This window comes from Drosophila biarmipes, unplaced genomic scaffold (genome assembly GCF_025231255.1).
Source record: "Drosophila biarmipes strain raj3 unplaced genomic scaffold, RU_DBia_V1.1 ptg000009l, whole genome shotgun sequence".
NCBI lineage: Eukaryota > Metazoa > Arthropoda > Insecta > Diptera > Drosophilidae > Drosophila > Drosophila biarmipes.
The window spans coordinates 250,245-274,143 of NW_026114530.1; the positions used below are offsets into that span (position 1 = coordinate 250,245).

A 23,899-nucleotide genomic window follows, 5' to 3' on the forward strand; every position below is an offset into this window, starting at 1 on the left:
TTATTTATTTTTTTTTCACTTTAGACTTGTTAATTTGTGCCCTGGTCCGAACTATGGATTATTTTTTAGTCGAAGACGTAAAAAGTTTGGCCGAAGGGCCCACTTACATGGTCTGTAATGGTGTGTTTATATCTCTGAACGGTTGCGCTGCTGTCACCTTCCAACTTCTGCTAGTTGGGCGCCAATTACAACAAGTAATATTCCAAATTGTGTAAATTGATAATATTGTAAAGCCGGCTGGCTATGCCTCCGTGGCAGGGGTAGAGCCGACCGCCAAGGTTGGCAGCCACTGGAGAGTCGGGTGGTCGCTTCGACTTCCTTCCTTAATTGATTGTCCGGGCCGGCGGTAGGTCACTGCCGCTGGTTGGATATCCGTGGTGAGTGTCGGCGGAAGGTAACTGCCGCTGGTGGCCCACGTCGCTGTAGATTCCAAGGGATGGTCTTATTGCTCCTATGTTGAGATAGGGAGATTACGGTGGAAGGATGACTGTCCTTCAATACCGCTGGCCTAGTGACTCAGTCAGTATAATAATTAATAAAAGAGTTAACGGCTAAGTGCCGGAGTTTCATGCATGAGAGCTGGTGCTCTTTATTTATTGAATATCAAATATGAACTGAATATGTGAAAAGAACTTAAAGCTAACAAAGGCTCACAGCGGCCACGCAAATATGCAGTGTCTGCCGTCTGTGCACGAGCATCCGGCCCATTGCTGGGTCAGCAGTCTGGCCGGAGCTTCATTATGATGTTGACTGTGGTCAACGACTCTGGTCTGGCTGACCATAGTCAACTTGTATACCCGTAGCTCGTCGGAAAGTATGCAACAGCTAAAAGGAAGCATTTCCGAACCCATTTAGTACATATTTTCATGTACATGTATAAATGTCCGTCTGCATGTCTGACCGTCGGTTCCGGGGTATTTTCTTTTGGTACAGAATGTACCTGCGCCCTATGCTGTTTGCTAAAATGCGGGTTTTTACCAGCACCGAACTGTTGATTTGCGTGAGGAAAGGATTTTTCCTGTTGGCGGTCTTGTGGGTTTGAGGTTTGCCTACGATCCCTATCCTCTTGGCTCTTTGCAAACGAAGTTGCGAATGTATATCTCTCGTGGTTAGATTCCACTTCCTGGGCTAATGCCAATGCAGCTGGCATGTCTTTCGGCTTCGCCGAGAAAAAGACGTCGGAAAGACTGCGTTTGAGTCCCGAAATAAATACGGGGAGCGCGTCGTCCCGGAACTTTTCACATAAGATTCTTGCCGCCGACGCTTCGTACGACATCGTGGCTTTATTGGTAAGCAAGGTGAGCTTTTTCTCGACCTCGTCATAGTATTGTAGGAGAGTGAGGCTTCCCTGTCTGAGGGTACCCATCTCCTGCTCGATAACGTGTATCTGGCGCTTGTCACTATATGTGAAATCGAGGCGATCTATGATCGCGTCGAAATTCAGTATAGTGCCAAACGAGGACAGCACCGCATCGGCAGGGCCTCTAATTTTGCTCCTAATTATAACGACCGCCTGGTAGTGGCGTGAGCTATCTACGTAGTTCCTGAATATGAAATATGCGGCAACCGCCGCCTGCCGCCAAGAGACATATGACTCTTGTGCTCCCGTAAACTCGGGCAAGCATTTTACGGCGTCCAGGGGCTTATTGCACTGGATGTTGCCCTTAATATCAATGGGCTCATAGACCTTGATTTTGGAGGCTGCCGTCTGCGCGGGTGCTGCTTGCACCACTGCAACTTGGGCGGCTAATTCTTCAATAGTTTGGCGTAATTCAGCTTCTCTGGCCATAGCTTGGCCGGCCGCCTCTGCCAGGGCTTGGCTAACGGCGGCCTGGATAACATCCCTAAGCTGGTTCGAGTCCATCATCTTTACTTGGGGGGTATTAGGGGGTTCTTGAGTGGGTGTGGAAGTGCGTGGGGGCTCTTCTCTGTCGGATTCTGAGTCACTACCAAACCCCTTATTCTGCCTGTATTGCGTGAACTGAGAATTCATGTGTAGTAGAGCTAAATCGCACTGGTAAGAACTGCTCGCTCAATCTGTTTTGGAGGCAGTTGGCATGGTAAGGGGTACGCGGGGACGGAGCCGCCGCTTATCAACGATGAATGTGTGCTCGTTGAATTAAGCTGCCGCCTTGCCAAGCACTGGCAAGGTGAGGGGTACGCGGGGCCTGAGCCTCCGCTATGATAAACAAAGAAAAAAAAATAAAAAACAACGATTGCCACACAAATGCATGTGCGACCGTATCGGGTTCGCAGCAGTAGAGTGGAGACAAAGAATAAAAAATGAAATTGGACTGCTAAGCTAATACCGAGAATTTTTATTCGAGCGAAGCGACAAATAGAAACAAAATAAAATATCTGCACACAGGAAAAAAGGTTTTCCTTTTATATATTTAATAATAAATGCCCAATAAAAATCCGAATTTGGTATGCTCAATTATAAGAGTCTTGGCTCTGATATTTATCCTCCACAATACGCTAATTTATACACCATAAGTATCTGAAGGGTAACAGTACACCGCTGCATAGAGTTTATGTTGCGTACACAGTGCGAAAAAATATTAGTGAAAGAAATAAACACTAAACACTATTAAAGTCGTAACGTTTAATATTGAGATTCTTTTTTATTTATTTTTTTTTCACTTTAGACTTGTTAATTTGTGCCCTGGTCCGAACTATGGATTATTTTTTAGTCGAAGACGTAAAAAGTTTGGCCGAAGGGCCCACTTACATGGTCTGTAATGGTGTGTTTATATCTCTGAACGGTTGCGCTGCTGTCACCTTCCAACTTCTGCTAGTTGGGCGCCAATTACAACAAGTAATATTCCAAATTGTGTAAATTGATAATATTGTAAAGCCGGCTGGCTATGCCTCCGTGGCAGGGGTAGAGCCGACCGCCAAGGTTGGCAGCCACTGGAGAGTCGGGTGGTCGCTTCGACTTCCTTCCTTAATTGATTGTCCGGGCCGGCGGTAGGTCACTGCCGCTGGTTGGATATCCGTGGTGAGTGTCGGCGGAAGGTAACTGCCGCTGGTGGCCCACGTCGCTGTAGATTCCAAGGTATGGTCTTATTGCTCCTATGTTGAGATAGGGAGATTACGGTGGAAGGATGACTGTCCTTCAATACCGCTGGCCTAGTGACTCAGTCAGTATAATAATTAATAAAAGAGTTAACGGCTAAGTGCCGGAGTTTCATGCATGAGAGCTGGTGCTCTTTATTTATTGAATATCAAATATGAACTGAATATGTGAAAAGAACTTAAAGCTAACAAAGGCTCACAGCGGCCACGCAAATATGCAGTGTCTGCCGTCTGTGCACGAGCATCCGGCCCATTGCTGGGTCAGCAGTCTGGCCGGAGCTTCATTATGATGTTGACTGTGGTCAACGACTCTGGTCTGGCTGACCATAGTCAACTTGTATACCCGTAGCTCGTCGGAAAGTATGCAACAGCTAAAAGGAAGCATTTCCGAACCCATTTAGTACATATTTTCATGTACATGTATAAATGTCCGTCTGTATGTCTGACCGTCGGTTCCGGGGTATTTTCTTTTGGTACAGAATGTACCTGCGCCCTATGCTGTTTGCTAAAATGCGGGTTTTTACCAGCACCGAACTGTTGATTTGCGTGAGGAAAGGATTTTTCCTGTTGGCGGTCTTGTGGGTTTGAGGTTTGCCTACGATCCCTATCCTCTTGGCTCTTTGCAAACGAAGTTGCGAATGTATATCTCTCGTGGTTAGATTCCACTTCCTGGGCTAATGCCAATGCAGCTGGCATGTCTTTCGGCTTCGCCGAGAAAAAGACGTCGGAAAGACTGGGTTTGAGTCCCGAAATAAATACGGGGAGCGCGTCGTCCCGGAACTTTTCACATAAGATTCTTGCCGCCGACGCTTCGTACGACATCGTGGCTTTATTGGTAAGCAAGGTGAGCTTTTTCTCGACCTCGTCATAGTATTGTAGGAGAGTGAGGCTTCCCTGTCTGAGGGTACCCATCTCCTGCTCGATAACGTGTATCTGGCGCTTGTCACTATATGTGAAATCGAGGCGATCTATGATCGCGTCGAAATTCAGTATAGTGCCAAACGAGGACAGCACCGCATCGGCAGGGCCTCTAATTTTGCTCCTAATTATAACGACCGCCTGGTAGTGGCGTGAGCTATCTACGTAGTTCCTGAATATGAAATATGCGGCAACCGCCGCCTGCCGCCAAGAGACATATGACTCTTGTGCTCCCGTAAACTCGGGCAAGCATTTTACGGCTTCCAGGGGCTCATTGCACTGGATGTTGCCCTTAATATCAATGGGCTCATAGACCTTGATTTTGGAGGCTGCCGTCTGCGCGGGTGCTGCTTGCACCACTGCAACTTGGGCGGCTAATTCTTGAATGGTTTGGCGTAATTCAGCTTCTCTGGCCATAGCTTGGCCGGCCGCCTCTGCCAGGGCTTGGCTAACGGCGGCCTGGATAACATCCCTAAGCTGGTTCGAGTCCATCATCTTTACTTGGGGGGTATTAGGGGGTTCTTGAGTGGGTGTGGAAGTGCGTGGGGGCTCTTCTCTGTCGGATTCTGAGTCACTACCAAACCCCTTATTCTGCCTGTATTGCGTGAACTGAGAATTCATGTGTAGTAGAGCTAAATCGCACTGGTAAGAGCTGCTCGCTCAATCTGTTTTGGAGGCAGTTGGCATGGTAAGGGGTACGCGGGGACGGAGCCGCCGCTTATCAACGATGTATGTGTGCTCGTTGAATTAAGCTGCCGCCTTGCCAAGCACTGGCAAGGTGAGGGGTACGCGGGGCCTGAGCCTCCGCTATGATAAACAAAGAAAAAAAAAATAAAAAACAACGATTGCCACACAAATGCATGTGCGACCGTATCGGGTTCGCAGCAGTACAGTGGAGACAAAGAATAAAAAATGAAATTGGACTGCTAAGCTAATACCGAGAATTTTTATTCGAGCGAAGCGACAAATAGAAACAAAATAAAATATCTGCACACAGGAAAAAAGGTTTTCCTTTTATATATTTAAATAATAAATGCCCAATAAAAACCCGAATTTGGTATGCTCAATTATAAGAGTCTTGGCTCTGATATTTATCCTCCACAATACGCTAATTTATACACCATAAGTATCTGAAGGGTAACAGTACACCGCTGCATAGAGTTTATGTTGCGTACACAGTGCGAAAAAATATTAGTGAAAGAAATAAACACTAAACACTATTAAAGTCGTAACGTTTAATATTGAGATTCCTTTTTATTTATTTTTTTTCACTTTAGACTTGTTAATTTGTGCCCTGGTCCGAACTATGGATTATTTTTTAGTCGAAAACGTAAAAAGTTTGGCCGAAGGGCCCACTTACATGGTGTGTAATGGTGTGTTTATATCTCTGAACGGTTGCGCTGCTGTCACCTTCCAACTTCTGCTAGTTGGGCGCCAATTACAACAAGTAATATTCCAAATTGTGTAAATTGATAATATTGTAAAGCCGGCTGGCTATGCCTCCGTGGCAGGGGTAGAGCCGACCGCCAAGGTTGGCAGCCACTGGAGAGTCGGGTGGTCGCTTCGACTTCCTTCCTTAATTGATTGTCCGGGCCGGCGGTAGGTCACTGCCGCTGGTTGGATATCCGTGGTGAGTGTCGGCGGAAGGTAACTGCCGCTGGTGGCCCACGTCGCTGTAGATTCCAAGGGATGGTCTTATTGCTCCTATGTTGAGATAGGGAGATTACGGTGGAAGGATGACTGTCCTTCAATACCGCTGGCCTAGTGACTCAGTCAGTATAATAATTAATAAAAGAGTTAACGGCTAAGTGCCGGAGTTTCATGCATGAGAGCTGGTGCTCTTTATTTATAGAATATCAAATATGAACTGAATATGTGAAAAGAACTTAAAGCTAACAAAGGCTCACAGCGGCCACGCAAATATGCAGTGTCTGCCGTCTGTGCACGAGCATCCGGCCCATTGCTGGGTCAGCAGTCTGGCCGGAGCTTCATTATGATGTTGACTGTGGTCAACGACTCTGGTCTGGCTGACCATAGTTAACTTGTATACCCGTAGCTCGTCGGAAAGTATGCAACAGCTAAAAGGAAGCATTTCCGAACCCATTTAGTACATATTTTCATGTACATGTATAAATGTCCGTCTGTATGTCTGACCGTCCGTCCGTATGAACGCTAAGATCTCAGAAACTATAATAGCTAAAAAATCAGAATTGACATGTCGATTCCTGGACTTCCTGCGCCACGCCCACAATCGGCGAAATTCTATATCGGTTTTTATTGAGTTCAAATGTATCTGTCTCATCGATACGAGGGCAGTCCAATAAGTAAGAGGATATATTTTAAAAAGCGCCAAAGATATAATTTTTTTATGCTATTTCTCACCAATTTTCCGATCGTTCCTCTGGTGCTATATAATGTAGTCGTCCGATAAAATTAAAATTAAAATTCAAAACCAATTAAAAAAATTTGTTTTCAAGCGAAGGAGGATATATATTAAAAAACACCACAGATATATTTTTTTAAATTTGTTTTCCTATTATTCTTTTAGGAGCTATAAGATATAATTGTAAGATCTGGCGGGCCCCGACTTATATACTACCTGCGAAAGAAATACGACTTTTAAAAAAGTTTCAGACCGATATCTTTAAAATTGATTAGCGTAAAAACGGACGAAAGGACAGACGGACAAGGCTAGATCGATTCGTTTCAAGATGCTGATCAAGAATATACTTTATGATGCCGGAAACGTATCCTTCACTACGATGCCAACTTCTGACTGAAATCGTACCCCCTGCCAAAAAAAATCTCATTTTGGATCGCTGTGTAATAAATAGAATCGATTATTTATGTGTGGGTGCAGTGTACCCGGTACTGACATCTGTTTTGGTAATAGATCATGTTAACCCGATTCATTTTTTGGTTTATTATTTGTTTTACGCCGCAGCCATTTTAACTACTTTCCCAGTTGTATAGTAGTCGAGAAATGCATTTTGACGACAAAATAGTTAAATATACTTATAATTTGACCTTTCTCTTGTGAACCTTAGCATTACTGAAAAGGAATATTAAATGCCGTTTATATGGTACATTACTTATTTTTAACCCACTCAGTATTTATTGATAAAACCTAATTTTTGTAAAAAAAATCGACTTTATAGACTTCTTTTCTTGTCTTGAAAACATAAATTTGTTGATGCAAAAAGGTTTTTCAAATAAAATTTATGGTAACTGAAAAAAGAATTTTTCAAAAAAAATGTTGCTAATATTTTTTATATTTTTTGAAAATGACAAAACAATTGTTCAAAAATTCTACATTGTCAAAGATATGGGCTTAACTAGTGTTATAATTACATATTATTGTAAAGTCACAAAGTATATATAAATCTAGTATCGGCGTATGCAATAATTATTACAACTCAATGTAAATAAGCTCATGTGTTCATCTAATTTTGGTTTTTATTTTTCTTTTATTCTCTCATTCAGAACAGAATAAAAATAGCCGAAATCAAATCCCAGAACGATCAATTGGATTGTCAAAGGCTCGAGGTGAAAGCCCGCATTTATGAGAACAAATTGTTTGTCGCAGAGCAAAACCGTGAAAAGGAATTGTAAAAAAAAATTGAAAAAGTTCAAAAATTTTACGATTTTTCAAAACAAGCAATTATCAGAACTGGTCTTTGCCTTAGTTAAATATGCTTCCACTAATCTTTAATCATGTTATTTAAATTTCAGGAGCGTCGTGCCGAACTAGTGCGCCAGAACAAGGCCCAGACCCAGGAGTAAGATGGTCAGCAGAGCCCAGTAGCCTTATCAGGTTAGAAAGCTGATCTGAATCGAGAGCAGTGCTCACTCACTTCACAAAAGGCGATTAGGAAAGCAGCTGTTTTTCATAATAAACCAACACATGTTTAAGTTAAAAACCATTTAAAATAAACTAAATTCATAAAAGTGTTATGAATAAAAGCAAACAAAATAATACCGCTAAGCGAGTAGACCAGATAACATCTATATATTTATTTTGAAGCTCCTGCCTTTACGGAACTCTAACACGGGAAAGCTAAGAAAAGGCTAACCAAATTTGTATGCTTACGGTAAATAAAAAAGTTAGTAATGGAAATCTACATTTAAACTTAAAAGCCCAGGCAAAAGAAACCAATCAAATTGAAAATCCGTCATTTAAAAAACATATACTTTTTATCAATATTTTTCTGTATTTTAAAGTTACTCCTTGCCTTGTTTTTGCAAAACATTTTTAATTTTGTGCTCTTCAATTTGACAATCTATGTCCCTATAGTTTGTTTTTTTTTAGCTGGGACTGGGAATAATAATAATAATAATTTGTAGGTTTACCATCGATTTTCATGTTAAAAATTTTGTTAATTATTTTAAAATTTGAGTAAAATAATTTAATATATAATATAAATATATATGCAGAGCACAGTTAGACTGCCAATTTGGATTGATTTCTCATTTTCTATTTTAAAAAAATCTAAAAAAATACTTTACAAATGCTTATAGCACTCGGTCAAATCCAATTACATTTAGACGCGCGAAATAACAATTATTAAAAATTTTTTTTATATATTATATTTTTGAGTAGAATACTTTAAGCTTTTCAATATTTTGTGCTATTTTTTTCAATATGGGCTTATGAAAAGTGAGTGGGGGCTATAATAAAAATACGTGTTAAGAAAAGTCCAAATAAAACATTTAGGACATATTTTTCCAAAATCTGCAAGGCTTTTTTAGGCCGCTCAAATGACTTGCTTAAATTTAAATCTTATACAGTTATATATATGTACTCGAATAATACTAATGCTTCTATTTATAAAAACCGCAACCTCCTATTAAGAAGTGCATTGCCAATTAAAGAAAGTGAAAAAGTAAATTATTAAAAAGCGTCAATAAAATTGATTAAAATGCTTTAACAATAATTAAATTTATGTATGTCATGCATTATGCATTTGGGTATGCAATACTCAGAAAAAATCTTGTTTATGTATGAAATGAGAAATTATCAGATTAGCACAGAATACTCTTCGGGCAAAATTCGGATATAATCGACGTAAACATGATTATAATAACAATCTTTAATCAGCCTAAAGCAACGCATACCGAATGCAACTCAATTTTTTTTTTTAAATTTGAAGACAAAATTATTAGAGTTGGTACAGAAGACTCTTTTGGCGAGATCGACTTAAACATTTATACTGATGTTGATGATGATCAATTAACATCCGCCCAAAGACACGCATGTATCTACAAAATTAAATATTTCGAAAAAAAACATTATTTATGTATAAAAAGATAAATCTATCAGGGCGAAATTCGGGTTAAATTAACGCAAACATCAAAACAAGAGCAACCTTAAAACCAATCAAGGAAATGCATGTGTCTATCCTGACACTGATAAATCGGTAAAATATTTTAATGTAATAAGAACCCATGCAAAAAATACAATAGCCTACAAAACACTTCTTTGAAATTCCATGCTTAAACAAGGTTCATATAAGCCACAAAAACCTGATCAAATGCTAGCAAATACTTATTACAATTGTACAATAAAAGTGAACAAAACAAATAAATGAAATATTTATTATTGGTGGATGCAGTATTAAATATTTGAATGTCGGATGTCTGGGCTCGAAGCTGGGCTGTCGACGGACTTTCCCTTCCGAAATCATCCGAGGAGGTGTCCTTCAGGCTACTGACCCATTAGAGTGCTACCTCGGGATCGGTGCTCGAAGTTGAATATGGTATGGGTTCTCTGCGTCTGAGGCTCGGGGGCAGGTCCTGCGTCGTAGTCTTTACTAGCAGCAGATTCGCTGGATTCTCGAGTAAATGGCTAAACATTTGGTTATCTTTCGTCTAAGGTTAGTAGGAGCCTTGAGTGTCTCCTCCCGGTGTGTGGGCGCGTTTTGTAGGCGCACCTTCCCCAAACGGTCTCCGCCGACTCAAATGTGGTGAATTCCGCGGTGTGCTGCTGGATTTGAGGTCCTTCGTGCCTTGTTGTGCGTGTTTTCAGTTGAACAATCGTGTGGGGCCGCATAGTACACTACAGCCCTGTGACCGTTTTGCCCTCCTTCAGATAGTCGATGTTAATCACACATGGTGAATCCCAAAAAAACGGTGGCCATCACCTTTCCGGCAGATGGGACAGTCGTCGCCCCATCGCGCCGACAGCTTTCTCATGCCCAAAATTTCATGAAGTAGATGACCCACGCGCTCTTTTGCCCTGTGGAAATAATAGTATCGATCCGAAAATTTTTCAAATAGATCTGTCTCATCGATACGAGGGCAGTCCAATAAGTAAGAGGATATATTTTAAAAAGCGCCAAAGATATAATTTTTTTATGCTATTTCCCACCAATTTTCCGATCGTTCCTCTGGTGCTATATAATGTAGTCGTCCGATAAAATTAAAATTAAAATTCAAAACTAATTAAAAAATTTTGTTTTCAAGCGAAGGAGGTTATATATTAAAAAACACCACAGATATAATTTTTTAAATTTGTTTTCCTATTATTCTTTTAGGAGCTATAAGATATAGTTGTAAGATCTGGCAGGTCCCGACCTATATACTATCTGCAAAAGAAATACGACTTTTAGTATTTATTGATAAAACCTAATTTTTGTAAAAAAAATCGACTTTATAGACTTCTTTTCTTGTCTTGAAAACATAAATTTGTTGATGCAAAAAGGTTTTTCAAATAAAATTTATGGTAACTGAAAAAAGAATTTTTCAAAAAAAATGTTGCTAATATTTTTTATATTTTTTGAAAATGACAAAACAATTGTTCTAAAATTCTACATTGTCAAAGATACGGGCTTAACTAGTGTTATAATTACATATTATTGTAAAGTCACAAAGTATATATAAATCTAGTATCGGCGTATGCAATAATTATTACAACTCAATGTAAATAAGCTCATGTGTTCATCTAATTTTGGTTTTTATTTTTCTTTTATTCTCTCATTCAGAACAGAATAAAAATAGCCGAAATCAAATCCCAGAACGATCAATTGGATTGTCAAAGGCTCGAGGTGAAAGCCCGCATTTATGAGAACAAATTGTTTGTCGCAGAGCAAAACCGTGAAAAGGAATTGTAAAAGAGAATTGAAAAAGTTCAAAAACTTTTACGTTTTTCGAAAACAAAAAATTATCAGAAGTGGTCTTTGCCTTAGTTAAATATGCTTCCACTAATCTTTAATCATGTTATTTAAATTTCAGGAGCGTCGTGCCGAACTAGTGCGCCAGAACAAGGCCCAGACCCAGGAGTAAGATGGTCAGCAGAGCCCAGTAGCCTTATCAGGTTAGAAAGCTGATCTGAATCGAGAGCAGTGCTCACTCACTTCACAAAAGGCGATTAGAAAAGCAGCTGTTTTTCATAATAAACCAACACATGTTTAAGTTAAAAACCATTTAAAATAAACTAAATTCATAAAAGTGTTATGAATAAAAGCAAACAAAATAATATCGCTAAGCGAGTAGACCAGATAACATCTATATATTTATTTTGAAGCTCCTGCCTTTACGGAACTCTAACACGGGAAAGCTAAGAAAAGGCTAACCAAATTTGTATGCTTACGGTAAATAAAAAAGTTAGTAATGGAAATCTACATTTAAACTTAAAAGCCCAGGCAAAAGAAACCAATCAAATTGAAAATCCGTCATTTAAAAAACATATACTTTTTATCAATATTTTTCTGTATTTTAAAGTTACTCCTTGCCTTGTTTTTGCAAAAAATTTTTAATTTTGTGTTCTTTAATTTGACAATCTATGTCCCTATAGTTTGTTATTTTTTTTAGCTGGGACTGGGAATAATAATAATAATAATTTGTAGGTTTACCATCGATTTTCATGTTAAAAATTTTGTTAATTATTTTAAAATTTGAGTAAAATAATTTAATATATAATATAAATATATATGCAGAGCACAGTTAGACTGCCAATTTGGATTGATTTCTCATTTTCTATTTTAAAAAAATCTAAAAAAATACTTTACAAATGCTTATAGCACTCGGTCAAATCCAATTACATTTAGACGCGCGAAATAACAATTATTAAAAATTTTTTTTATATATTATATTTTTGAGTAGAATACTTTAAGCTTTTCAATATTTTGTGCTATTTTTTCAATATGGGCTTATGAAAAGTGAGTGGGGGCTATAATAAAAATACGTGTTAAGAAAAGTCCAAATAAAACATTTAGGACATATTTTTCCAAAATCTGCAAGGCTTTTTTAGGCCGCTTAAATGACTTGCTTAAATTTAAATCTTATACAGTTATATATATGTACTCGAATAATACTAATGCTTCTATTTATAAAAACCGCAACCTCCTATTAAGAAGTGCATTGCCAATTAAAAAAAGTAAAAAAGAAAATCATCAAAAAGCGTCAATAAAATTTATAAAAATGCTTTAACAATAATTAAACTTATTTATGTCTACCCAAATGCAATACTCAGAAAAAAATCTTGTTTATGTATGAAATGAGAAATGATCAGATTAGCACAGAATACTCTTCGGGCAAATTCGGATATACCGATTGCAATACTCCAATTTTTTTTTAAATTTGAAGACAAAATTATTACAGAAGACTCTTTGGGCGAGATCGACTTAAACATTTTTACTGATGTTGATGATGATCAATTAACATCCGCCCAAAGGGAACATTATTTATGTATAAAAAGATAAATCTATTAGGGCTACATTTGGGTTAATTTAACGTAAACGTAAAACCACCAAAGGAAATGCATGTGTCTAACCTAGCACTGATAAATCGGTGAAACATTTTAATGTAATATGAACCCATGCAAGAAATACAATAGCCTACAAAAACACTTTTTCTATATTCCATGCTTAAATAAGGTTCATATAAGCCACAAAATCGGCCCACATGCTAGCACTTACTTATTACAATTGTATAATAAAAGTGAACAAAACAAATAAATGAAATATTTATTATTGGTGGATGCAATATTAAATATTTGAATGTCGGATGTCTGGGCTCGAAGCTGGGCTGTCGACGGACTTTCCCTTCCGAAATCATCCGAGGAGGAGCCTTCAGGCTACTGACCCATTAGAGTGCTACCTCGGGATCGGTGCTAAAAGTTGAATATGGTATGGGTTATTAGAAGCAGTTTCACTGGATTCTCGAGTAAATGGCTAAACATTTGTTTATCTTTCGTCTAAGGTTAGTGGAGCCTTGGCATGACTTTTAATCTGATACTGCTGGTCCCTCCAACGAGCAATTCAGCCTGTGGTGCTGTCACTGTGACCCACGACTGTAACAGATTCGACTTTTCAAATGGATGTCCCAGCTACCTGTAATAAATAAGAATTATTTTTTTAAGCTGTGTTCGCAATTGGAAAACTGCTTCTGGCTTCCCTTTTTAACGGCTTCCTCTTATTTATTTTCGATATAATTCTGATCTCTTCTTAAAAATTTTCTTTTTTTTTTTTGTATTTTTTTAATTTTTTGGTTGAAATTCTTATTTTTACTTAGTGATATGATAATAATATGATTTAGAACAATCAGATTAAAGAAACTAATTAAGGTTTTTAAATTATTATGATTTGATGGGATTATTGACCACCCCAAATTAAACACACTGACTGATGACAGTCAGGTATCTAGGGTCTATAGTTGTCTCTGAGGTTTTCCAGACTTGCGTTCATTAGGTTAAGGGTATAGGAAGACTCGGGCTCGTGCACTTCTGCTATTACTCGGTGCGAAGCTCGTCGGAATGCCGTGGAATCTTCCTTGCATTCTCTATAACACGCACTGCACTCCGCGAAAAAGACTTAAGTGCACTAAGCGGTAATCTAAAAGGCCCAAACAAAAGGGGGTGTAAACGGACTTAGAACATGCGGACGGATGTTGAAGGCAAAAGCGAATCAGACAGCATTAGGAGTTAGGGTGGCTAGATGATATTGGCTCCCCATTCTGTACCCTCCCTACCATGATAACTCGTGAGGAATTGCTTGCGGCTATCCCTTATTGTATGTTTATTCATTATTCACATTTTTAATTCATATTGCAGCGGCATTGTCAGATCAATCACGATCTCTTGGCCCAAATCTATTTAATCATGGTTAAACGATATACTTCAATTAACACAAAAAAATATCAGAAAATATTAGGTGGCTGCATTACAACTTAAATTCATCCTTCTCAAAAAACTTAAATTCAATTCAAAAATACAAGTAAAGTTTATACTCCGGCGAAGCAGGTTCGGTGGCCCCATCAAAGACGCTGCGCAAGGGTGCTTTCAAGACAAGTTTTTTTTTTATTACACATGCATGAATTTTATTTATTGGATCTTCTCTGAATTGAGACTAACAATAAGTATATAAAATCTTAATTTAAATCTGACAGTCAAGATGACTGACGCGAGATTTAAGGGGTCTAATAACTATTGCTGAGCTGGAGAGTAATTTCGTTGCAATCGGGTCCGGTATAAAACCGTGGCTAGGCCCCTGGCGAGCCGGTTTGGATGAGAAGTAAGCTTGGTGTGGTAGGACGCCGTTTTGCTTTGATATTTCGTCTATTACGGGTAGAATGCCGTAAGACGTTTCGATTTAGCCTCGCTTGTGAATAGGTGTGTTTACTTTTGTGCACCGAGTTGTTGTCTTTTTCAGTGATTTTGTGCGAGTGTTCTGTGTGTTTTTATTTACAAAGCTCAGCCTAACAATTGCGCTAGTAATTTTAAATAGATCTGCCAGTATACGGGTACGTGTTAATAGTTATTTTAACATTTCTATTAAACTTGTTTAATCTCTTAGCTTTGTTTGTGTAACTTACGCTCTCTAAGCTTGCTAAAACTCTTGTACTCCCTCCCAACATTCCTCGCTCCATTTTATAACAGTAAACTTCTCTCTAAGAACCTGCTGAATTTCTGGTAGACTTTTTCGGTGCTATTTCTGTAACTCTCTTACTTGATTAACATTGTATTTGTTCGTGCTGAAAGTTGTTAACGTCGCACAAGCCCCGATCAGTCGATAGAATATTTTCTCTCTCCTGCTCTCATACGTTTTGATACATTTTCGTGATCTCGCGTTCTTATTTTTTTTTGTGTTTTGTGCCTTGATCCCAGTCCCAATTTACTTTCAGGTATTTTGCTGGCTCTGCGATTCGATAATGCACGTCAAATGTGCAGGACTCACCGCCAGAGTTAAAGATTTTATTGATCTTAACTCTGGTCTTATGTGGTCATGTGTGAGGTGCTTTACTAAGCAGACTAGAGACACAGAGGTAAACGAACCAACTGTGGGTATGGATACAGCTAGCTCGAGTGAAGTCCATTTTCCCGGAATAAATCTTCTGTACTGGCTAAGTCAAAGAAATCGGTACCGACCATACCTTTAGGTACAGTAGGCACAGTTCCTGGATCTCAGCCTAGTGAGGCTCAGACTGCTGCTGGGGGGCAGAGAAATAAACCGAGAACAAATAACAGGCCCTACACTGTGCCAAAAAACTAAAAAGTTTAATTTTGGCGTATCAAAATGTTAGGGGATTAAATATGAATAAAGCTTTATGGTGACCCCTCTTCATTTACTGACGATCTTTTAGCTTTTATGGAAACTTGGCTGAAACCAGAGATATCCGACTCCGAAGTTCTGCCTAATAACTTTAATACTTATAGGACCAATCGCCACTCACGGTGTGCTGATTGCCTTTACCTCTAGCCTAACATCTGAATGCATTCTTGAATGAAATTGAATTTCTAAGTGTGAACGTTTTCTTGCACTTTTTATCTGTTTTTGTTACATGTTCTTATATTCCACCTGTCTCTGACCTAGTAATTTATGAGCACCATCTGTCTGCAATAAAATCAGTTCCATCCCTTCTTTCTAACAGAGACCTTTTGATTGTTTTAGGCGACTTTAATCTACCTGATATTTCTTGGTCTCCTCCTACTGACTCATTGGTCGCTATGCCCTTATCCGCACATGATTTTGTGAATGGCCTTTTAGAACTATCGTTACACCAAGTAAGCTTTATAAAAAATTCCTTAAGACGACAGTTAGATGTGTTTATTACAGACCCGTCTGAAATTACAGTATGTAGAATTGACGCTCTTGTTGTACCTGAAGACCGATATTATCCAACTATGGAACTGACAATTTGCCTCCCCTGCTCTGATACCTTCTCTCCTATAGTTTCTCCAACTAAATAAAATGTTTTCGTAAATGTGACTATAATAAACTTAACGATATGATTTCTCATTATAATTGGACTGACTTGTACAATTGTACAGACATTGAAAGTGCTACTGAACTATTCTTTACAGTGTTAAATAAATTTTTTAATGAATGCGTACCTGATAGGTTTCTTTCAAACCTAAGCAGTCCTCCTTGGTTTACCAATGCGTTTCAAAGACTTAAAAACTTTAAATCTAACACTTAAAAAAATGATAAAAAATCGGGTAGACCAGCAGATTTTTCGAAATATGTGGTGAGTCATTGCTATTCTATGTATCTAAATCGATGTAAATTTGAATTTTCAGACGATCTGAAAGAGTTTTACAACTTTGTTAATGCCAAGCGTAAGTCATCGGCATTGTCTTCATCGGTACGTCTAAACTCAATGGAGGTATCGACGGATTCTGAAATTGCTGATTTATTTGCTGAGTTTTTCCAAACTACTTATAGTTCGACAGCTTGGTCAAATTCTAACATCTATTCTAATAAAAGGATTTAAGAAAAAAATGCAGACTGACATTGTATATACAGATTTAAGTAAGGCCTTTGACTCCGTTAACCACTCTCTTCTTTTATTTAAATTAGATCAGCTTGGGTTTCCTAGTAATCTATTATCTTGGATTTCATGTTACTTGAATGGTGGGACTCAGAGGGTTATATTCAAGAATGCTGTTTCAAAATTGATCAACGTGACATCTGGAGTGCCTCTGCCATCTTTCCGCGTCTGGGAGTTTCTTGGCCGTAACTACTATGGCTACGTCATCCGCGAAACCAATGAGTCGTGCCCCTTCGAGCATCGTGATCCTAAGGATCCCCCAATGGCTTTGTCTGCGATTTCGCACAACTTTGCGACTTCATCCAGCATGCAAAGTGGCCTATACCAAGAAGGCACCTCCACCGGCTTGTCTCCGTTTGGTATGAGTACCAATTGGAGAGTTTTTCAGCGCCTAGGGAACACACGTTCTGTTAGGCATGCGTTATACATGTCAACAGATTGTTTTATGTTTGCTTTTATGGCTATTTTTAGTACTTTATTAGGAATTCCATCAGGTCCCGGTGCCTTGTTGTCCTTTATTGTCTTCAGAACCTCGAGGACTTCTTCAGGACTTGTGTGCTTTATGCTCCTCGTGTCCACGATCAGTGCCATACGCGCAATACCCTCTTACTCAGGGAATAGTGTTTCAACTATCCTCCTAGGCTGGCTGGGCATGTCGGCGATGGTCTACTAAATGCCGAAGCCGTTTTGTGACGAGTTTATATGCAAAGCCATAAGGATTGGAGTCTATTTCTTCGCATATATTATTAAAGCGGGTGCACTGCGTTTTTGAATAGTGTTTGCGGCTTCTTGTTTTTGTTCATAATGTTTATAACATTTTTTGCACAAAAACCGTATTATTTTAAAGCCTGTGTAATTTCACAGAAAGTCACATCGGGTTCTATTTCCTTAAGCACAACTTGCAAGCCTTTGCAGCTTTTTAGCTGGTACGTGTAGTAATTCTTTTTGACATCGTTTAAGTACTTTGACACTGCTCAGACTCTGTTTCGGTCTCCGCCAGAATGGAAAATCTATTTTCATTTGTTGATACGGTTTACTTTGGAAATATTAATGTAGAGATTCATGCCTCTCTGCATGGCCGAACCCGCTTGCGGAATTGTCATTTGTTCTACCGTAGCTGTTTTTGCCTTTGACCCGATTTTTTCACTTGGTTGGGTTGTTGCTTTACCGGCTGCAGAAGAAGAGAGTGGAGTCGTTATTGCATTGTGGGCGACAGGTACCGTTGTAATTGACGTAGTAATTGCTGTTGTTGTTGCACTAGGTGGCAGAAGCTCTGTTAGAGTTTTGCTCTCTGAATTTTTTCACGGGACTCGTCCTGTTGTTTTAGGCGTTGAGTGCGCTGATCCACGTTCTTAATCATTTGTTTATTGATATTGCATAAAGATTAATTAATTAATTGAGTAAAACTTTAGTTTCCGATTTGCGATTAGCATCACGAAACGCAAACCTCGCGTTTAGAAATCTTTCGAACGTTTTCGACTGAATGAATAATTTTTTTTCCGGAGCGTTAAAAAAACACGTCTACACAAGACCGAAGTGAATCAGCATCAATGTTTGAGTTGCGTTTTTTAACCAAAACGGCATGTACAGAATTTAATAAGTCCAAAAAGAATGCAAATCGTGGTTTTTTGGATATCGTTTTCTGCCATGGGAATTTGGTAGTATGCTTTAACCAAATCGAGGGCTGAAAAAATCTTTTTTCCTTGCAGTTGTTCTGTGAATTCATGTATGTGGGCGATTGGGTAGCGGTACGGTAATTGAATTTAGTTTTCGATAATCTCCACATGCCTGCCAGCCACCGTATTTTTTGGTAACCATATGTAATAGGCTGGACCAAGGACTTTTTGACGGGCGACATATGCCATGCTCAATCAAGAAACTTATGCACTGCACTGTGGAAACTGATATGTGTTTGGCTTGTGCAAGACATGCTAGTGTTGATAGCCCAGTGATTGAGTCGATTAAGCGTTGTATTTTAAGACCAATAGAAGCTGTGTGCATGTCAGCGATAATGAACGGCCATGTAAAGTATCGGCGAATATCCAAGTTTAGCTGAGTGACGTACTTGCCATAAGTATGAATGACTGTCTGATTCGCTGCGTACAGTGTCAGATCGCTCAGAGTAGTTTTGTGTATAACCAGCGTTCGTGGTATGACGAAAACCACAGCTTTAGAAACAACCAGGAAACGGATGTGAGATGTGCGATCGGTGACGTGTAGGCGCTGTTCCTGTCGAACAACTGGCTGAACTTTGGGCTCGCTGGTTATATTCGTGCGCCGCCGACCAGCGTGTCGGGCGACAGCTCCCTTAGTTTAACATGGTGGGCGTCACTTTTGAGCGTTTTCTCCAAATCGTTCGAGGTAAAAGTATAGCTTCTCTTGAGGCCCAGATGCCGGACGATTCAAATTTCCAGTTTATATACTAAGTGATCGTCCTTTGAATTGGAGATGTTTGACATCCTTTTGCAACACTCAAATTTATATGATAGCGAACGCAAGTTGTCGGTAATCTTTTTCCAGGGATCTTCGGTGGAAGTTGCGTAAATAGATGGACTCGCTTTAGTCATGGTATTCGTTTTGATCGCAAAAGTGACGTTGTGGTTTACCACCTCGAACATCTTGTCTGCGATCTTAGCGGGCTTATCCAAATTAGTCTCTTCCCAGACTGTAAGAGTGTGCAGAATTGCCGCCGGCATCTCTGCCAGGAAAATAAAAAGAATGATGTTCTCGCTGCCCGGGTCCAGAGCTAGTCGCCGCATGTTGGCCATGATCTCATATGGCTTTAAACCAGATGTACCTCCACCCTGCAGAAGTCACCGTAGTTTCCACTCTGGAAAGTCTTTGTAGTAAGCGATTTTAAATCGCCTTTTTCGTCGAAATTTAGCCGCCTAACTTTTTTTTTTGCAAATCGTATTGGCGTCTGTTCATTCAGTGCGCAAATTCTTAATTGTAACGTGTGTGTCAATTTTGTACAATATATAACTTTTATTATGATTTTACTTTCCAGGGTCGCCACTATAGCGAAGCGTGTTTGCCGTTTAAGTTTACTGATTGATAAAGAAATATAAATATTATTAATATTATTATTATCACTTCGTTCTTCTAGTCAGCTGGCAAGCTTCTGTTGGCGCTGCTGCCATCTTAGGTTGCCACAAATATATCCAATCATGTTGGGTAAAGGTGTGATCACGTACCCTTTTGTCTCATTAGCTCAGGTGTTGCTGTGCACTTGAGAAAGCTCGCACACTTAAATTATACAAAGGTTGTTATCTTATCATGTTTGGGAATAATGTTTTTTATGATTGTTAGACTAATTTACAAATCAAACGAACACCAATATAATAAATCTAATAAGTTAACGATAACAGATGTGAGAATATTTTCAAACACGCATTTTGGTTTCCGCACCAGAACGTTTAACTGGTAAACTGTCAATGATGTCCACAAATGAGGCATAAACGTGACACAAAAGGGATTAAAGCAAAAGCCAACCATCCATATCCTTACCATAGTAAGAGGGAAAAATTCACAAGCCTGAAAGATCAACAACAATAATCCGTGAAAAGCATAGAAACATTCCTAGAGACCCTTTCAAAGAAATTACTGGATGCGTATCACTCATCATGCCCGACACCAAAAATAATAAAATAATAATGGTAAACTGTCAATGATGTCCACAAATGAGGCATAAACGTGACACAAAAGGGATTAAAACAAAAGCCAACCATCCATATCCTTACCATAGTAAGAGGGAAAAATGCACAAGCCTGAAAGATCAACAACAATAATCCGTGAAAAGCATAGAAACATTCCTAGAGACCCTTTCAAAGAAATTACTGGATGCGTATCACTCATCATGCCCGACACCAAAAATAATAAAAAATTCCATGGTGGAATTGGGAACTGATACTCCAACTGATCCACCTCCCATTATGTAAATGAAATTTATTAATTTTATTTATTATACTTATACTTATAACAATATTTTGTAGGCTTTTAAAAGAACTAATTTTTCAAAATGAGTATCCCACAAATTTTGCCTTTTTGTGCTTTTTACTATACTGGCGAAGCTAATTAGATGCTTTACAGGAGCAAAAGATGGCAACGGTGAATTATATTTAACTTATTAACTTATTACCGTTAAAAAGACTGAAGAGGTTATCAAAGTGATCTTTGAACATCAAAACCTTCTTCAAGAGATATCGAAATTTAGAGAATTCCATCTGGTTGAAATCGGTGCTTTTAAAGGGTATCTCAGCAGGCTTTTGATGCTCTTTGCAGTTTTAGGCCGATTGCACTTGTTCCAAATTAAGAACACCCAAAAAAATTATTTAAGTATTATTTTTTACAACAATGAAAAAACTTCAAAACGCTTTTGTTTATGCACTAAGTGTAATAACTTAGTTTATTTTCACTAAGTAGTCAATGTGACAGGGCTCCTATATTTTGAAATACCCCTATAACTCTGGTAAGAAGGTCGTATTTGGTCGTTGTAAAGCAAAAAAGTTCGATGAAAATCTGACCTTCGAAACAGGGGTGGCCAACTTGGCATATTTTGACTCATTGTAATTTCTTATCTAATAAAGATAATAATAAGCATTATATTTTTCAGTTGTAATTAAATAGTTTTAGTTAGAATTTGTTTTTCTAAAAGTAAAGCATTTTTTTCATAAAGTTCCAAAGTAATAAATTGTTTTACGATAATAAAATGTCATAATAAAAAATCATTACATTTTTTTAAAGCATTTCTATAATATTTTATTACATTCTTCAAAGTAATTTCATTGAAATTTTATTGGCAATACATTTTTAAAAATAATTAACTTTTGAGTATTACCTTTTTAAAAAATAATAAAACCATATTTCATTAGCATTACTTCTTTTTTTAATTTTATGTCTGGTTGGGCAGCAGTCGTTTTGGGTCATTAGATTCGATTGTCAAACTACTTAAAGATCGAACATCCCTTTCACTTATCGTTAGGCGAGCCCCAGTTTTGGTGCCACCTCTTAAAGTCACCTGCTTTAATGGTATTTTCAATGTAATTTCGAACCTACCTACTAAGTTTCTTATTTAAAAATTCTTGTTGGGGGCAATATACGTGGGTATTATACGAAGCTTTTGTTTGGAGCGAATAATAACTCCGACAGAATCAAAATCGTTGCTAAGATTAACTTTTTCGTGATGTATTGAATTGTGCAATCCACAATTCCTGCTCCACCGTGGGAAGTGTTTGACGTGTTTTTAAGTATAAAAGTAAAGTTGATAGGAATGAAAATGTTATGAAGGGAATTTAAATGGGTTTCTTGAAGGCAGGCGTCTACGGTATAAGTAGTAACTGAAGTTGGTCGTAATTGTTTTCATATCCGTTAGAGTTCTATTAGTACCATTATAATAAATATCTTTTTTTTCTAAATATCTACTTAAAGTTCTTCCTTAGAGCTGATGTGGTTGTGTAATTAATTTGCTAACTAGGTTGTAAATATAGGCTTTTTTCCAATTTTCCTTTAACTTTGCGAAGTTGTTTTAATGTAAGGTTTGTCTTATTTGTCGGACTCAGTCATCTTCTTTTTACGGAACGTCGTGGTGACGTCTGTTGAAATTTTCGTATTCATTTTTTCGATGACGGTGCGTTTGAACGAAGTGGTGGGTTGGTGATGGAGGGTGTTGTTAGTGATTGAGCTGATAGGTCCTTGGGTGCTCACAGTCTTTTGGGCTTCATCCCCTCCTGGAATACGGAGTAGATTGACGAATGTGGAGCACACTCTAAATTCTTGACGCAGTTTTGAGGTCTTTGTGAGTTTTCTAGGGTTTTTATTGTTGTGATTTCTTTTTCTTTGATAAAGGCGACCATGTTTTATCTACAGAACTCTGATTGAACTTGTTGTTTATATCATATATGCAGTTTATTCAATACTTTGGTTTGTCGCATTAGTGCAGGTTTTCGGGGCTTCTACAGGCTTTGTTCGTAAAGTATATGTATTCTTGATCAGCGTCACCAGACTAGTCAATCTAGCCATGTCCGTCTATCCGCATGTCTGTCAGTCCGTTTCTACGCAAACTAGTCTCTCAGTTTTAAAGCTATCGGGCTGAAGCTTTCCTAAAAGTTTTCTTTCTGTTGCAGGTAGTACCAGCCGGAATGGACAATTATATCTTATAGCTCCCATTGGAACTATCGGGGAATTAATTAGTTTTGAATTTCGAATTAAATTTTATCAAAATGGGACGACTATATCAAATAGTTGCCATAGTAACGATCCCTCCCAACATTCCTCGCTCCATTTTATAACAGTAAACTTCTCTCTAAGAACCTGCTGAATTTCTGGTAGACTTTTTCAATGCTATTTCTGTAACTCTCTTACTTGATTAACATTGTATTTGTTCGTGCTGAAATCAGTCGATAGAATATTTTCTCTCTCCTGCTCTTATACGTTTTGATAAATTTTCGCGATCTCGCGTTCTTATTTTTTTTTTGTGTTTTGTGCCTTGATCCCAGTGCCAAATTTACTTTCAGGTATTTTTGATATTTTATTTCATTTTTCATTTGTTTGTCTTACAATAGCCCTTGTCTGTTCCAAGAAAAACTGCACACTTGCGTCTCAAACGAAAGACCCCTTTATTTTTTGCTGGCTCTGCGATTCGATAATGCACGTCAAATGTGCAGGACTCACCGCCAGAGTTAAAGATTTTATTGATCTTAACTCTGGTCTTATGTGGTCATGTGTGAGGTGCTTTACTAAGCAGACTAGAGACACAGAGGTAAACGAACCAACTGTGGGTATGGATACAGCTAGCTCGAGTGAAGTCCATTTTCCCGGAATAAATCTTCTGTACTGGCTAAGTCAAAGAAATCGGTACCGACCATACCTTTAGGTACAGTAGGCACAGTTCCTGGATCTCAGCCTAGTGAGGCTCAGACTGCTGCTGGGGGGCAGAGAAATAAACCGAGAACAAATAACAGGCCCTACACTGTGCCAAAAAACTAAAAAGTTTAATTTTGGCGTATCAAAATGTTAGGGGATTAAATATGAATAAAGCTTTATGGTGACCCCTCTTCATTTACTGACGATCTTTTAGCTTTTATGGAAACTTGGCTGAAACCAGAGATATCCGACTCCGAAGTTCTGCCTAATAACTTTA

General features: G+C 38.5%; 1 protein-coding gene across 2 annotated transcripts in view; it reads left to right on the top strand.

Annotated features, from left to right (window-relative positions):
- The window catches only part of LOC108023831 (stathmin), an 84,533-nt gene extending 73,423 nt beyond the window's left edge, over window positions 1–11,110 (top strand). Inside the window, exon 6 of one of the 2 annotated variants that reach the window (XM_050889935.1) lies at window positions 10,977–11,110. In XM_050889935.1, coding sequence (XP_050745892.1) covers window positions 10,977–11,105 — 129 coding nt within the window. In that variant the 3' untranslated portion in view covers window positions 11,106–11,110. Of the gene's footprint in view, window positions 1–7,479; window positions 7,624–10,976 lie in introns of those variants that run through there. The other variant, XM_050889934.1, reaches the window with a different exon arrangement.
- The last annotated feature ends 12,789 nt before the right edge of the window (window positions 11,111–23,899 follow it).